The sequence below is a fragment of the Phyllobates terribilis genome, unplaced genomic scaffold, assembly GCF_046119375.1.
Source record: "Phyllobates terribilis strain yellow unplaced genomic scaffold, ASM4611937v1 Scaffold_3__8_contigs__length_932513732, whole genome shotgun sequence".
NCBI classification, from domain to species: Eukaryota; Metazoa; Chordata; class Amphibia; order Anura; family Dendrobatidae; genus Phyllobates; species Phyllobates terribilis.
This window is the reverse complement of record NW_027362763.1, coordinates 668,227,081-668,244,797: the sequence shown is the minus strand read 5'-3', so window position 1 is coordinate 668,244,797 and position 17,717 is coordinate 668,227,081. Positions and strand designations below refer to the sequence as shown.

At 46.4% G+C, this 17,717-nt stretch overlaps 1 protein-coding gene across 1 annotated transcript in view; it reads right to left on the bottom strand.

The window, feature by feature from the left end:
• The window catches only part of LOC141257319 (uncharacterized), a 49,034-nt gene that overhangs the window by 19,790 nt on the left and 11,527 nt on the right, over positions 1-17,717 (bottom strand). Inside the window, exons 5-6 of the mRNA XM_073671759.1 lie at positions 15,618-15,675; positions 11,348-12,385 (exon numbers count right to left, since the gene is read on the bottom strand). Coding sequence (XP_073527860.1) covers positions 11,348-12,385; positions 15,618-15,675 — 1,096 coding nt within the window. The remainder of the gene's footprint in view (positions 1-11,347; positions 12,386-15,617; positions 15,676-17,717) is intronic.

The following is a 17,717-nucleotide window of genomic DNA, read 5'->3' as shown; positions in this document are numbered from 1 at the left end:
GGAGGATCCGGGCTGAGGGACCAGGTGCTACTCTGGGGACGACCTTGTAAGAGAGCAGGTGGCTCCCAAGGGTCAGATGGCTGGGACTGACCGGTATGGCGGATGGACACGGCAAGCAGGCGGAAGTCTCTGGTAGCCGACAGGTGGTCACAGTTCGAGAAAGCCGGGCAAGTAGCAGTCTTTAGGTTTGCCAGGAAGGTGGTCACAGCAAGTGACGGCAGGGTCTCCAGGCAGGCTGGCAGGAAACAGGCGGGTGCTCCCAGGTGAGCGGGCAGACAAACGAGGCAGTTAACTGGCAGGTAACTGGTGGGCGCTCCTAGGTGAGTGGGCAGACAGACGAGGCAGGTAACTGGCAGGTAACAGGTGGGCGATCCCAGGTGAGCGGGCTGACGGATACAGCAGGTAACAGGCGGGTGCTCCCAGGTGAGCGGGCAGACAGACGAGGCAGGTAACTGGCAGGTAACTGGTGGGCGCTCCCAGGTGAGCGGGCAGACAGACGAGGCAGGTAACTGGCAAGTAACTGGTAGGCGCTCCCAGGTGAGCGGGCTGACGGACACATCAGATAACAGGCGGGTGCTCCCAGGTGAGCGGACAGACAGCCAAGGCAGGTAACAGGTGAGCAGGCTGGCAGGCTCGGCAGGTAACGGGCAGATAACAGGCTGGCAGGCAGGACAAGGAGTCAGGCTAGCAGCGGGGCCTGAGGGCTGAAGCAAAGATCAGACACAGTGCAAACAACTTTGCTCGGGCACCTCCATTTTGGAGGAGGTGTCTTATATATGGGAGGTCCTCTGGCAATTGGCCGGGGACTCCTTAGGACGGCGCGCGCGGTCCCTTTAAGAGAGGGGGAGCGCGCACGCGCGCCCTAAGCACACTGCCGGGGAAGGAGCGCGCGCCGGAAGCAGCGGGGAGAGAAGCGATGGAGGACGCCGCGCCAGGAGCGGGGAGGTGAGAGGGACGGCGTCTCTGCCTAGGAAGGGGCAGAGACGCCGATGCAACAGTACCCCCCCCCCTTTAGGCCCCCTCTTTTTTTGGCCAGAAATAAATTTTTCAAGGAGAAGAGGGGCGTTGATGTTCTCCCTGGGTTCCCAAGTTCTCTCCTCAGGACCAAACCCCTTCCAATCTACCAGAAAAAATGTCTTTCCTCTTACCCTCTTGGTGGCCAGAATACTCTCTACCTCAAAGACGTCTTCAGCGAAAACCGGAGCAGGGGGAGCACCTGGATTGTTGGAAAAAGAGTTAAAGACAACGGGTTTGAGGAGAGACACGTGGAAGGAGTTGGGAATCCGTAGGGTGGCCGGGAGTTTTAATTTGTAGGCCACTGGATTAATTTGCTTGAGGATTTCGAAAGGGCCGATGAAGCGAGGACCTAACTTGTAGGAGGGTATCTTGAGCCGCACATGTTTGGAGGAGAGCCAAACCTTGTCTCCCGGACGGAATTGAGGCGGATCCAGACGTCTCTTATCAGCATATCTCTTCATCCGCTCGGAGGACTGAAGAAGTGCGGACCTAGTACTCTCCCAAATGGTAGAAAACTCGCTGACAAGAGACTCCGCGGCAGGATTGTCCACAGAAGCGGAGACGGGAAACGGAATCCGGGGGTGTTGACCATAGATAATAAAGAACGGGGACTTGGAAGAGGATTCGCTCTCGTGGTTATTATAAGAGAATTCCGCCCAAGGAAGGAGGTCCACCCAATCAGAATGGTGGGCATTAACAAAGTGCCGGAGGTAGCTGGTAAGGATCTGATTGATCTGCTCCACTTGACCATTGGACTGAGGGTGGTAAGCGGAGGAGAAATCCAGGATGACGTCCAGCAGTTTACATGTGGCTCTCCAGAAGCGTGAGGTGAACTGAACCCCTCGATCCGACACGATGTGGATGGGTAGTCCATGGAGACGGAAGATATGGCGGATAAAGTCTTTAGCCAGCTCAGGTGCAGACGGGAGACCAGGCAGGGGAATGAAGTGAGCCATTTTAGAAAAACGGTCCGCGACCACCCAAATGACAGTACACCCGGCAGAAACAGGGAGATCGGTAATGAAGTCCATAGCGATGTGTTGCCACGGGGCAACAGGTACGGGACGTGGCAGGAGATGACCGGCTGGTAAGTGTCTGGGAACTTTGTTGCGGCCACAAGATGAACAGGCAGAGACGAAGTCTACCACATCCTTACGCAGGATTGACCACCAGTAATGCCGGGAAATGAGCAGGAAGGTCTTCTTTTGGCCGGCATGGCCAGCTAGTTTAGAAGAACGACCGCAGCGAAGAACCTTCTCACGGTCAGGAACCGCCACGAACGTCTTGCCGAGTGGAAGACGAGTCAAATCCAAGGGGGCCACATTCATCACCTTGGAGGGGTCGATAATGTGCATAGGCTCCTCCTCTTGGTCGGAGGACAGGAAGGACCGAGACAAGGCATCAGCTTTGACATTCTTGTCCGCCGGGCGGAAATGAAGGATGAAATCGAAGCGGGCAAAAAACAAAGACCACTGGGCCTGACGTGGATTAAGTCTCTGGGCATTTTGGAGATATGCCAGATTTTTGTGATCCGTGTAGATGATCACCGGGTATAGAGCCCCTTCAAGCAGATAGCGCCACTCTTCCAGCGCCAATTTGATGGCCAGCAGTTCTCGGTCTCCTATGGAATAATTGCGCTCAGAAGAGGAGAAGATTTTGGAGAAAAAGCCGCAGGTTACCATTCTCCCGGATGAAGACTTTTGGGTGAGCACCGCTCCGGCTCCAGAGGAGGAAGCATCAACCTCCAGGTAGAACTGTTTGTTGCAGTCCGGACGGTGCAGCACAGGGGCAGAGGAGAAGGCTTGCTTCAGGGAAAGGAAGGCCTCCTCAGCTTCGGGTGGCCATACCTTGGGATTTGCTCCCTTACGGGTGAGCGCAGATATGGGAGCAGTCCGAGACGAGAAGTGTGGAATGAAGAGACGATAGTAATTAGCGAAGCCCAGGAATCGCTGTATCGCCTTCAACCCCTCTGGACGGGGCCACTTTAGGACAGCAGAGAGCTTCTCGGGATCCATTCGCAAGCCTGTCTGGGAGATAACATAGCCCAGGAATGGAAGAGAGGTCTGCTCAAATAGGCACTTCTCGTATTTGGCATAGAGGTGATTCTGCCTGAGCCTAAGCAGGACCTGATGAACATCCCTCCGGTGTGTGGGAAGATCCGGAGAGAAGACCAAGGTGTCGTCCAGGTATACCACCACGCAGGAGTAAAGAAGGTCACAGAAGATGTCGTTGACCAGTTCTTGGAAGACGGCGGGAGCATTGCAGAGGCCGAAGGGCATCACACGGTACTCATAGTGTCCGTCCCGGGTATTAAATGCCGTCTTCCACTCGTCTCCTTGACGGATACGGACCAGGCTATACGCTCCACGTAGATGCAGCTTGGAGAAGATCCTGGCGCCTTTAAGGTGATCAAATAACTCGGAGATGAGCGGAAGGGGGTATTTATTTTTAACCGTGATCTGATTGAGTCCTCTATAGTCAATACAGGGGCGTAGCGAGCCATCCTTTTTTTTGACAAAGAAGAATCCGACTCCAGCCGGGGAAGTAGACTTCCGAATGAATCCCCTAGCCAGATTCTCCTCTATGTACTCGGACATGGTCCGGGTTTCAGCCGCAGATAACGGATAAATACGCCCACGGGGGGAGTGGCGCCAGGTACCAGGTCGATCGGGCAATCATATGGCCTATGAGGTGGCAATGTCTCTGCTTCCTTTTTACCGAAGACGTCAGCATAGGGCCAGTAAGGAGCCGGAAGACCGGGTAAATTAGCTGGGGTAGGTGGTGGACGAACCGGATGAACCGGAACCAGGCAGGTCTTTTGGCAGGTCGGCCCCCACAGGAGTACTTCACCGGAAAGCCAGTTCAACACGGGTTCATGTGTCTGGAGCCAAGGTAGACCTAGCAATAGGGAGTGGGAGAGCCCGGGTAGCACATGGAAGGAGATTACCTCAGAGTGCAGCATTCCCACCTGCAGGGTTATGGGTTCCGTGACGAGCAGGATGGTCACCGGAAGGAGTCTTCCATCCACGGAGGCGACTGACAATGGTTCAGCCAGAGACTTGGTGGGAATACGGTATTTCTCAACCAGAGACTGGGAGATGAGGTTTCCAGCGGATCCAGAATCCAGGTGGGCGAGTTCAAAGTGACGGTTCTCTCCCCAGGAGATAGAGACAGACAAAGTCAGGGTTGGAGAGGACTTACTTTTGTCTAGGGCGACCTCTCCGAGTGGTCCTAGACACTGGAGTTTCCCGGCCTCTCCGGACAGGAAAGGATCAGGTGCTCCTTACTGCCACAATAGAAACAGCTCCCCTCGGCTCGGCGTGACTCTTGGCGAGATTTGACCATCTTGGTCTGGTCTATCTGCATGGGCTCGGGTGAGCGCGCCCAGGGAATGACAGAAGAGGAGACAGGTCTCTGGAAAGTAGGAGTAAAGCGGGGAAACTTTCTCTCACGGGTGGTCTCTTTGGTGCGCTCTTGAAACCGGATGTCAATCCGGGTAGCCAGCGACACCTGGTCATCCAGGATGGTAGGAATGTCCCGACCAGCGAGCTCATCTTTAATCCGACCGGAAAGACCCTCCCAGAAGACGAACACCAGGGCCTCGTTATCCCAGGCAAGCTCAGAAGCGAGGGTGCGGAACCGTATGGCATATTGGCCCACGGTGAGACTCCCTTGGCGGAGACGTAGCAGAGAGGAGGCAGATGAGGTCTTACGTCCCGGTTCATCGAAGACTCTCCGGAAAGCAGTGAGGAAAGACGGCAGGTTGGACACCAGGGGATCCCCTCTCTCCCACAGGGGGTTAAGCCATGCCAGTGCCTCCCCAGTGAGATGGGACATGATGAATGCCACTTTGGCCCGGTCGGAGATAAACTGATGAGCCAAGAGTTCAAAGTGCAGGGTGCACTGGTTTATGAAGCCCCGAGCTTGAGCGGGGTCGCCTCCGAAAAGAGGAGGTGCAGAAAGCCGGGGTCCGGGGCAGGATGCCATGGTATTGGTGGGCTGCGGCGCTGCCGGGGTGCGAGTCGTGCAACTAGCGGTGGTTGCTGGTTGAGCAGTCAGTGTGTCCAGGCGGGAGTTGACATTCTGCAGGTGGTTCAGGATGGACTCCTGCTGGGATCTCTGACGGGAGACTTCATGGTATAGGTCAGAGAGCGAGGGAGCTTGGGTGCCATCGGGTTCCATGGCCCGAGCAAACTGTTACGGGTCCGGGTGGTGGAACCTCTGTGCCGAGGTGCAAGGAGAGACCCAGAGGGGCGTGGCTAAGTATCCACCCGAACCGACCCTGGTCGTATGGCAGCAAACGACACCGTGACCAGGGAGGATCCGGGCTGAGGGACCAGGTGCTACTCTGGGGACGACCTTGTAAGAGAGCAGGTGGCTCCCACGAGTCAGATGGCTGGGACTGACCGGTATGGCAGATGGACACGGCAAGCAGGCGGAAGTCTCTGGTAGCCGACAGGTGGTCACAGTTCGAGAAAGCCGGGCAAGTAGCAGTCTTTAGGTTTACCAGGAAGGTGGTCACAGCAAGTGACGGCAAGGTCTCCAGGCAGGCTGGCAGGAAACAGGCGGGTGCTCCCAGGTGAGCGGGCAGACAGACGAGGCAGGTAACTGGCAGGTAACTGGTGGGCGCTCCCAGGTGAGCGGGTAGGCAGACGAAGCAGGTAACTGGCAGGTAACTGGTGGGCGCTCCCAGGTGAGCGGGCTGACGGACACAGCAGGTAACAGGCGGGTGCTCCCAGGTGAGCGGGCAGACAGACGAGGCAGGTAACTGGCAGGAAACTGGTGGGCGTTCCCAGGTGAGCGGGCAGACAGACTAGGCAGGTAACTGGTAGGTAACTGGTGGGTGCTCCCAGGTGAGCGGGCTGACGGACACAGCAGATAACAGGCGGGTGCTCCCAGGTGAGCGGACAGACAGCCAAGGCAGGTAACAGGTGAGCGCTCCAGGTGAGCAGGCTGGCAGGCTCGGCAGGTAACGAGCAGATAACAGGCTGGCAGGCAGGACGAGGAGTCAGGCTAGCAGCGGGGCCTGAGGGCTGAAGCAAAGATCAGACACAGTGCAAACAACTTTGATCGGGCACCTCCATTTTGGAGGAGGTGCCTTATATATGGGAGGTCCTCCGGCAATTGGCCGGGGACTCCTTAGGACGGCGCGCGCGGCCCCTTTAAGAGAGGGGGAGCACACTGCCGGGGAAGGAGCGCGCGCCGGAAGCAGCGGGGAGAGAAGCGCTGGAGGACGCCGCGCCGGGAACGGGGAGGTGAGAGGGACGGCGTCTCTGTCTAGCAAGGGGCAGAGACGCCGATGCTACACAGTGTTTGGAATAATGCCCAAAAAGGTCAACCCTGGTCTTATCAGACCCTAACATGTTTCCCACATGCTTTTGGCAGACTTGATGTAGGTTGTGGCAAAACATAGCTGGGCTTGGATGTTTTACTTTATAAGAAAAGGATTCCATCTTGCCACAATACCCCACAGGCCAGACATATAAGGACTATAGGAGATTGATGTCACATTCAGTACAAAACTAGTACTTAACAGAAATTCCTGCAGCTCTTTGCTGTCGGCCTCTTGGCAGCCTCCCGGACCAATTTTTTTCTTTTCATTTCATTAATTTTTGAGGGACGTGCAGTTCAACGTAATGTCACTGTTGTGCAAAATTAAAACCACTACCTGATGATATTTTCACAGTGACCATGGTAGATCTAATGCCCTCGAAATGTTTTTCTGTCCTTCTCCTGATAACTTTCATTAGTGAGATCCCTTTGTTATGTTGTCAGCTGTTTATGTAGCCTGGATTCTACTGTAAAATGCAGGAAAATCCTTCTAGAACAACAAAACTTTTTATGGGATTAATTAAAATCTCTGTAAATAACGGCAGCTGTGAACCGACTAATATTTAACATGAATTGAAATGTGATTGGCTAATTCTGAATACAAGCACATCCTCAATTTTAAGAGGATTATAAGATTCAAATTATTTTAGATTCGTTATTTTTATTTGCTTCTTCAAAATGATTTCAGTTTGTTTCTCAATGGATTTGTACAGATTATGGTGACGTTAAAGATGGAAAACGTTCTGAAATTATTCTTCTTAGTAGGATTTTTTGTATGACAAAAACATGGCATTTTAACGGGTGTGTGCAGACTTTTTATATCCACTGTATATTATTACAAGTTTTGCATTGGATATATTCACATCCACAAAACTCTATTGTACTCCACAACAGCTAAATAAAATAAATCCAACCATTTCTCCACTATGCTGGAGATGTAAATTAAATAGGGGTACAACCTTCCATGTTTTCTGGGATTTCCCTCTTGTTGCTCCCTTTTGGGCCAACGTTCAATCTATAGTTAACCAAATTTTTGGTTTGACCCAACCACTTGAGCCTCAGATTTTCTTGCACTACCTATTTCCACAGGTTAAAACAAAAACTATTAAACTCATTTTAAATATTCTAACAGCTGCAAAATGTTTAATTGTGGCAAAATGGAAGCAAATACCCCCCCGCCCTCTTTGTTGGATCTGTACACGAGAATTAGAGATGTTAGAAACTATGAATACCGTTATGCTATGAATGGAAATAAAATAGAAAAATTCAACCTAATCTGGGCTCCTTGGGACCACTGTGAATATCTGACTACCAAACTCTTAAACTCAATCAATTCTTCTCACACCCTTCTACATTCCTCCCCACTCTACCGTCTTCCTTTCCTCATCCGTTGTAAGTCTTGTATGTCTTTATCCATCTTAAAATAGTACCCCCCAGAATTAAAACCATATAGCTGGTTCAAGTTGTTTTTTCAATGTAACCTATCATATACATGTTCACCAGTAATCATATTCTCTTTATGTTTTATATTCTGTAAAAAATTGGAATCTCTTTTCAATAAAAATTTACAATTAAAAAAAAAACAACTCTATTGTAGTCAACTATTTATCTCTACTATATATCTTTTCACTAAAAAAAAACATGATAAGAGAGAAAATTGAGCCAACAGTAGATGTTCTTTTAGAAGTATAATTTCACCTGTAAGACTTTTCATCCTGATGTAACAAAGGCAAATATCTCTAATACGTGCTTCACCACCTTGGGTTTTTCCATTTTTGCATTTTCGTTTTTTGCTCCCCTTCTTCCCAGAGCCATAACTTTTTTATTTTTCTGTCAATATGGCCGTGTGAGGGGTTGTTTTTCTGCGGGACGAGTTGTACTTTTGAACGACTCCTTTGTGTTTACCATACCGTGTACTGGAAAACGGTAAAAAAATTCCAAGTGCGGTGAAATTGCAAAAAAAGTGCAATTCCACAATTGTTTTTTTTTTCTTTTATTTACCATGTTCACTAAATGCTAAACCTGGCCTGCCATTATGATTTTCCAGGTCATTATGAGTTCTTAGATATGAAACATGTGGAGGTTCTTTTTTATTTAAGTTGTGAAAAAAAAATCCAAAGTTTGTAAAAAAAAAAAAAGTTGCCATTTTCCGAGACCCGTAGCGTCTCCATTTTTCGTGATCTGGGGCCGGGTGAGGGCTTATTTTTGTGTGCTGAGCTGATGTTTTTAATGACATCATTTTGGGGTAAATACGATGTTTTGATCGCCCGTTATTGCAGTTTAAAGCAATGATACAATAGCGTTGGCTCTATTGAGGGACCAAGTGGAATATCCATCTTTAGTCTGTTACACATTTTGTTTTTCATAAGAACTATTGCTCTTAATCTTGATAAATTCTTCTACTGGAATAGTCTTAATTCCATGGTATTGATAATAAGATGGAGCTTTCAGAATTAAATTACTGTATATTACTGAAATTACTGATATTTCTTCCGCCTTCTTGTTCCCACCACACGTACTATCAACATGGAAATCCTTGATAGTTCTGGTAAATTTTAAGTTAAGTGGCTTATTATTATCAACAAATGCAGAAGCTTGAGACTCGGTGTCACCCCGCATCAGTACCATAATATAATCACTATTATACCACCTGATCGTGGGGTAAAAGGATAAATATCAGTAAGCAAAAACGACTTCTTCCTATTATTTATTTTATCGCACCCTTAATTCTATAAGAGCAGTACATATGAAAACAGGGTATACAGTACATGTCATTTAACAATACACAACAAGATACAAAGCAAGTACAACTAAACATGAGTGACAGGTACACCGGGGTTAAGAACCTGCCCGTGAGGGTTTACAATCTACAAGCGAAGGATACAGTAAGTGAGGGTACAAGCAACTGATATGATAGTGGGGTAGCAGCAGGGTTAATGCAGGTTGTAGGCTCACGAAGGCTTTGAAGGTCAGGAAGAGTCTGATCGGTTGGGGTAGCTAGTTCCTGAGTATGGTGGAAGCATTCGAGAAATCTTGCGAATGTTGCATGAGAAGTAGATAAAAGAAGAACGAAAGAAGGAGGTCTTGTGAGGACCAATGACCAAAAGATTATGAGTGGGGGAGTAGCACTAAATTAGGTTAGACGTGTACAGTATACTATGAGATTATGGATGACCTTGTAAGACATTGATAGCACTTTGAACTACATTTTCTGGCAGTAGTGAGCCAGTGAAGGCATTGCCAGAGGGTAGAAGTATAAGAGCAGTGAGGGAAGAGGTGGATTAATTAGGCAGCAGAATTAAGGATGGATTGGAGGGAAACAGAGTGTTAGAGGCTACAGAAAAGGCCGTTGCAGTAGCCATTTTTTCTGATTCAAATTTGAGAGTGGATTCAATAAATGTTTTTAAGTTGGAGGCAGCAGGCGTGATAAGTGTTTGTATGTGAGAAGGACAGAGCAGAGTCAAGGGTTACTGGAGACTGGAAAAATTGTTGAGTCGTTTGCAATAAATGTAAAATCTGATGGGGGTTTTGTTCGAAGTGGTAGAAGAATAATAAATTCAGTTTTATACACGTTGAGTTTAAGAAAGCAGGAGAAGACAGTGGATATAGCCAAAAGACACTTTAAAATTGTAGACATAGACGAGATGACGTATGGCCCAGAGAGTATTATTTTAGTTTCCTCAGAATAGACATGCTACTGGAAGCCTATGAAATGTCCCAAGGCAAAAGGTGTAAATGAAGAAGAGTAAGGTCGCTATGACAAAACCTTGAGGGACACCAACAGAGAGAGGTTGGGCTGCGGTGGTAGTGGGAGACACTAAATGTGTGGTTGGTGATGTATGAAGTGAGCCAGAAGAGGGTAAAATCGGTAGCGTCAAGAGATGAAAGGATATTTAACAGGAGGGAGTGGTCGACTGTGTTGAAGACAGAGGACAGGTTTAGGATGAGGACTACAGACTAACGTTGCTTAGGTTTAGCAGTTATCAGCTTGTTGGCATTTTTCCTTAAGGCAGTTTCAGTAGAGTGGTGAAGTCGGAAGCTTAATTGTAGCTGCTCAAATAGGATAAGAGGTGGTAAGAGAGTACAAGGTGGACATGATACCAAATGAGTTTAGGGGCAAACGAGAGTAAATGAGATGGGGTGAAAGCTAGACAAAGAGGACTGGTTGAGGGACGGTTGCACCACTAGAAGACTCCAGTGGTTAATGATAAATTAAAGAACTATATTAGAGATGAGATAAATACTATAGTAAGGTTAGAGATGAGATGGGTTAGGGTGAAGTGGACATGTGGTGAGGCAAAACTGGAATTCTGTAGTTACTGAGTCAGGAAAACATTAGCAACTTTTATGCACCTTGCGCCTCAGCACTTGGCGACCTCACTCTGTAATATTGAATATTCTGCCAATTTGTGGCTCAGTTGCTGTCGATCCTAAATTCTTAAACTTTTCAATAAAACAACTTACAGTCGATGATAGAATATTAATGATGGCGGACACGTCACTGACTTACGGAGACATCCTGTTACAGTACCATCCTCAAATACAACGAGCTCCTTAGAAAACCTATTTTTTCACATACGTTTGTAAAAGCAGACTGCACGGCTAGGGGCTGGATTTTATACACCTGTGCCAATGGGACTGAAAATAAAAACGTATATATTCAATGATTAGGGAATATGTTCCAACTGTTTTGTACATGTAGTCAATGTGGCAAAGTCATTAGATGAGATTAGTGGGGTTTTTTTAACAGAGTTTGTTTCAATATTTCCATGTTGAAGTGTAAATGAGACCCAATCATTTCTTGCCCCTTCTAACACCAATTTAGTAATTGGCTTTGGCCATATGTATAGAGCATCGTAAGATTTTACCACAGATTCTCTGACATGGGTCCTCTAAGTCTTAAGTTCTTCATCAGGAGACATTACTAGGTAGCAGGTCCTACAATGAATCTCCAAAACCGCAACATATCCACATTCTGAACGTTATAATGATTTCTCACCTGAGTGAATCTTTAGATGTTCCACAAGATATGATTTCTGTCCAAAACTTTTCCAACATTCAGGACATGAAAATGGCTTCTCTCCTGAATGAATTCTTTGATGATTTATAAGACTTGATTTCTGGCTAAAACATTTCCCACATTCTGAACAGGAAAACGGCTTCTCGCCTGTATGAATTCTTAGATGTCCCACTAGACTTACCTTCTGTCCAAAACATTTCCCACATTCAGAACATGAAAATGGCTTCTCCCCTGAGTGAGCTCTCTGATGATATACAAGACCTGATTTCTGGCAAAAACATTTCCCACAAACTGAACATGAAAATGGCCTCTCTCCTGTGTGAGTTTTCTGATGTTTAATAAGACCCGATTTGTTGCCAAAACATTTACTACAAATTGAACATACAAATGGCCTCTCCCCTGTGTGAGTTCTTTGATGTATAACAAGATCCGATCTGTGGCCAAAACATTTCCCACATTCTGAACATGAAAATGGCTTCTCCCCTGTGTGAGTTCTTCGATGTTCCCGAAGAATTGATTTCTTACCAAAACATTTCCCACATTCTAAACATGAAAATGGCTTCTCCCCTGTGTGAGATCTTAGATGATCCACAAGATATGATTTTTGACCAAAACATTTCCCACATTCGGGACATGAAAATGGCTTCTCCCCTGTGTGAGTTCTCTGATGTTCAAGAAATACTGATTTATAGCCAAAACATCTCCCACATTCTAAACATGTAAATGGCCTATCGTCTTTGTTCATTCTCTCTTGCATAGAAAGTTTAGACTTCTTGTAAGGACGTTTCCCAGATGGGAATGTTTTGCCCTGTTTATGTTCAGTTCTTTGTTTGCCATTCGGTGATTTATTACATGAAGATTTCTTGTGACTAACGAGTTGGGTGGACAGATCTCCGCTGTGAAAGACAACGGGGACATTCTGAGATATAGAATTCGCTTGTGTGCTATAGTTTTCTTCTACTTCTTCATAAGGAGATAAAAAAGATTGTTCATAGAAGGGTGTCATCCAGTCTTCAACTGGAAATAGAAAATAAAGTAACATTTCTTATTTTCCCAAAAAATAAAAAAATATCAGTTATAATGATGTCTTTAAAGTGCTGTGGAGTTAATGGCGCTAGATAAGTGAATAAAATAAAAAAATTAAAAAAAATACATAATAGTTATAAATCGATCAAGCTTGATCTAGAAACTCATTAGCAAATGAAAACAAAACAAGAAAACAAAGTAAAATGCACATGCAAGAAAACAGGATCATGTACAATTTTCGTTTACTGATTGGTCATCCACTATATAATACACTTCAGACTTCGTAATCTCTTCCACAAGCTCTCCTCTGTGATGCCTCACCCGCTATCTCCTTGTTCATCTCTGTGTACCACCCTTCCCTTGCTCTCTGTTCTGCTAAGGATTTACGACCGTAATCTAAAGATCCCATATTTAATATTTACTTCTTCGAGCTGCACCAGTTTTCTGGAATTTGCTACCAAAGGGAGATTAGTACTCACCATATACCGTTTTACACTTGCCGTAAAGACTTGAAATCACAGTTTTTAAAGGAAATCTGTCACAGGTTTTTGTTCCCTCAATCTGAGAGCAACATAATGTAGGAAAATAGACCCTGATTCCAACGATGCGTCACTTAGTTTACTGGGTGCAATGGTGGTGATCAGAGAGTTCTCAGAAAGCTAACCCTGCCTACACCACAGCTTTCTGTTTACCCTGGCTATGGACAGTGAGCTGCGTATCACAGGAGGGGGCGTTGAAAGATGGCTGGACAGAAGGCAGCTAGTCTGAACAATGATAATGTCCTAGTAATAAAACCTTCATTGTAAGTAACGTAAACAACACCACACAGCCTAATAAGATACACTGAATTGTTGTAACCCCTACCTCATGCTGTCCTCAGATTACATAGCCAAAAGCTGCTTACGGATTCCCTTTAATAAAACATTGCTCCTCTTATTCCCCCTTTATTATAATATACCTCAGAATGTAATCCCAACATATTGCCATATGCTTAATATTTGTGCATACAGATGTACTGTACAGGTTGTGTACAGGCTTGGACTGTCCCACAGGAGGACAGGAGAATCCTCCGGTAGGCCGCCTCTGTGAAGTAGTGCTGATGGGCAGTGATCTTACACTTGATTCACATTTTGCAGAAAAAGGTATCATTGTAATCATCCATTGAACAAGCTAGTTAAAGGGGTATTCCCATCTCCAAGATCCTATCCCAATATGTAGTAGGTGTAATAAAAATAATATTAGCAAATACCTCCAATTAGAAATGTAGTATATTATTTTTGATTCGCTATGTCTCTTACCTCATGTGCAGGCATCGCAGGACCTTAGGTATCCATGGTTACGACCACTAGCATCTAGCTAACTATCTGACACTTTATCGGTGGACGTAACCATGGATACCTAAGGTCCTGGGATGCCTTGTGAAGGAGAAGCCTGCTTTTTATGCAAAGAAGTGTGCTGCCAAGAGATCTAATCTGTGAATTATGCTACTTACGAGACTGATGTTACTGTGCTTGCTTTATGAGACTGTACTGTAATGAAGATTGTTGCTGCAATATCCCTGAATTGCACTGCCCGTGCTTCAGATTAAATTCCACTGTTAAACTGTTGAAAAAGACTCTTGTCAGATGTGTCTGGTCAGCAATTGAATCTATTGAGTACCTGAGAGAAGTTGCAGCCTATGGTCGCCCTGAGTAACGGTTCCGCCAGGATTCCAAAGAATTCATGAAACCTGTCTTGCCCTATCTGAACCTAGCGGCGTGCGTGTAACATACAGTATTTTCTATAGTAGTTCAAATTTAGGTCTCCAATGAAGCTCAGTCTGTGGCTGAACTTCAGAGGAGTACCAAGATGGCAACAACAGGGGCCTTCCACAGGTTCCCGGCTGAAATGCTCAGCGGGGGATCGATGGGAGCTTTAAAATGAATCAAAGAAGAGTGAGCTGGAGATAAATGAAAAACTTCACTTAACAGTTTGTCCATGCAAAGGAAGCTCCAAGCGCTTGTGCTTGGCTTGAATAGTTATTTTGCGCTGACAGATGCCTTTTCATTCCCATTTAATTGCAATTTCCTTTGCACTCAAACATTTCCATCAATAGGATCATACGAGCAGAATACTCATTGATTGTCACAATTCCACCCCTCAGTGCGTCTGGGATTTAGTTACTGACGGATCAGCCGTTTAATCCGGTACAGGGGCGTGCTGAAGCTGTCAGTAGTTTGATTGACAGCTCAATGTCCAGTCTGGTGCAGGGGCTAGCTGAGTGGTCAGTGTTTTGATTGACAGCTCGGCCGTCCTGAGACTGGTAGGTACTTACTGTCTCCAGATGTTGATTGTCCCAGGTGATTGCCCGGCTACTTAACTGGAATGTTAGTCCCAGACCTCTGCCAGACGTTGCTTCAGCTAAGTGTGGTTGGTTTTCTCGGTGCCTTGTATTTTCTTTATTGATGTATCTCTGCCTGACCTTGCACCTCGTTCTGACCATCCGTCTGTTTAACCCCTTTGTTCTGATCTGCTATCTTCCTGGTATTTTGACCTCAGACCATTACCTGACTATGCCTTTGTCTCTTCCCTCGGTTTATGACGTACCCTCCTGACTTCTGACCTCGGACTCCTTGACTATACCGGCTCACGGCTGGTCTGTGAGAAGTGACTCAGCATCACATCCATATTGCGCAAAGGAAGGGCCGGTCCAACTGGACATGAATTGTTAGCATTCACTAAATCCATAACATTAACTGACCAAAAAAATCATCAGGCAGCTGGACAACCAGTTAGGACATACTGCAACCAATGAAACAATATATGCAGTCTGCGGACCTATCTGGTGCATACACGACATCGGAAATCCTGTATACTTGCAAAAATCCAAAGCAGGAACCAGCAATATTCGTGTCTATTTGTTGAAATCTTCTTTTAAAGGTTCATAACATATCTGTCATTGCATATATCCAGTCCAATAGGACCATAAGTCTCAGGAAACCCACAATCTGGTTTCATGCCCCATGGGATCCATAAACAGCAAATAATAACCTAGGCTTATGGTATCATGTAACCTTCACTATGAATCGCTATTTGCACTAAAATCTTCCTTGACGTTCTAATTGCGTCTCTCCATATTGTATCACATTGTACCAGTGCAAAAAAAAATATGACGGAATAACATGGCACTAAATGAATTATTAACAATAAAAGTAGTAATAAATGGTTCATGAGTGGCTCTTACCGGTCACTGGCACTGATGTGGGGTTTTCAAATCCACTCATTATTCCACCAAAACTTTCCTGCAAGAATCCCACAGTATAGACATGAGAAAAAAAGAACCATCACTGAAGTATTTTACAGACAGAAATTTTTCGGCATGAAATTATCTCAGTTTATGGGTAGGGTCACATGACCATTTTTCTCCTGATCCGAGAAAATCAGGCCAATTATGCTAATCACACTCTGATCAGAGTTTGATCAGAATGTAACCCAATTTTTGCAGATGAAGAGAAAAAAAAAATGTCTCCGTCTTCTCCATTCAGTCTGTCCGTGAAAATTGCACTGCACCTGTCATCCAAACGCAGTCTGATTTTTTTCTATGGACCCATAGACATGAATGGCTGAGTACGACCCGTTATTCGGATATAACTCGATTTTTTTCCTCGGACCAATTTAAGGAATTGGACATATTGCCCACGTTCCCCCTTGAAGAAACAAGCGTTATTGTAATGTAAAGTGTGATGTGCGTTAATGATGTTGATATTGTGAATTGCTGACAGTAGGGATAGCAAGGGTTAATGTTTGGGGCTAGCCCAGAATGGGTGGGGCTAAGCTGAAGGGACCAGAGACCTTCCTGTCAGAAAGTCAGTAAGGGCCCAGAGTCCAGAGTGCATAGAAGAAAGACCTAAGGTCTAGTGTGAGCAGTACATCATGGCGTGGGTGTCCCTACCAAGAGAGGAGACCAAGACAGAGGATAGTGAGATCCAGTAGCAGAGAAGCAGAAGAGAAGGAAAAGACTGATTGGAGATGCGTCCTGGGTCAGAACGCCTAGCAGTACGGCCTAGAGTTTATAACTCATAGAGGTAACAGGCCTAAAAAGTACAGAGTACGCAAAACGAGGAGAGTGTCTCGGGCGGGAGTTCTAGAGAGACAGAGACAGAAGAGATAAGTACCGGCCATACTGGCAAAGTAGATTTCTTAAGGCGAAAAGGAAAAAGAAACGCAGGTTGTGCATAAGACTCTTACAAACTGGACTGTAGTACCGTGCTGGGTTGTGGTGAAGTGAAGAGGAACGGTAAAGATAGAGAATAAGTCAGTAGAGAGGAAGGAATTGAAACTGTGTGTGGAAAATGTTCCGTATTGTGAAGGAAATATTCATAACGTTGTGGACCCGCTATCTACTGTGTACCATTCCTACCTAAGTTTCTGTTCAGTAAAAAGTTTAATGATCCTAGCAAACCAGCATCATCAGTTACATGTGGACTTCATGGGTGTAGCGCCCTCACAGCATAAGTCCACACACCCAGCCAGGACCCCTACCTTCATGTAACACGCCTTAACTCAAGAGACTAGTACCTCACCCACGGCTACTGTCACGCACCACGTTACACTTGGCGTACTTGGCAGGATCGAATCTTGCAACTAGAAGTACAGAGTGATGTGGGGAACACTATAGTTACGTAGAGGATGGCGACCGTTACATGGGTTAAGATGGCGCCGAACATGAACTTTGTAAAGGTGGTTAGTTGCGCAGAATATCAAGAAGGTCCCGTCCATTGTGGGTGTAGAAGTAATGAAAGTGCACGAAGCGGTGTCCAGCCCTTAAGAGGTTACATCTACCAGAGGGAGTATTGGAACTGGAAGTGCCGGCCGACAATGAGGAGTGGCCATTGTAGGAAAACGAAGTGGAAGGAAAAGACCCGCCCAGTAAGGTGTGACTCCAGAGAACAGGCTGAGGAGTTAGTGAAATGGGATGGTGAGCAAGAGAAAACCCCACCCAGCGAAAGGCGAAGCAGTGACAGGCACCAGCGTCAAAAAAGACAGCCACATTTCTGAGTTATAAATCGGGGAAGGAAGAGCAATGTGGTGTGATGGCAGAGTGGGAGTTTTTGATAGTGAAGGGAGGTCAGGCACAGAGTGAGCCGGTCGAGGAGAGGATTGTGCGAGGACGGTTCTGCCAACTGATGGCGATGATGGAGACAGAAGTGAGGCCGGGCTGTCTTATGGAGGAGACGTAGGTTGGGTACGAGCAGGAAGCTGAGCCTCTGACAACAGCCTGGTTCATAGCCCGAGGACGGGCCAAGCGCCTGGAAGCCTTTGGGGCCCAAATGCTGCTGGGTTC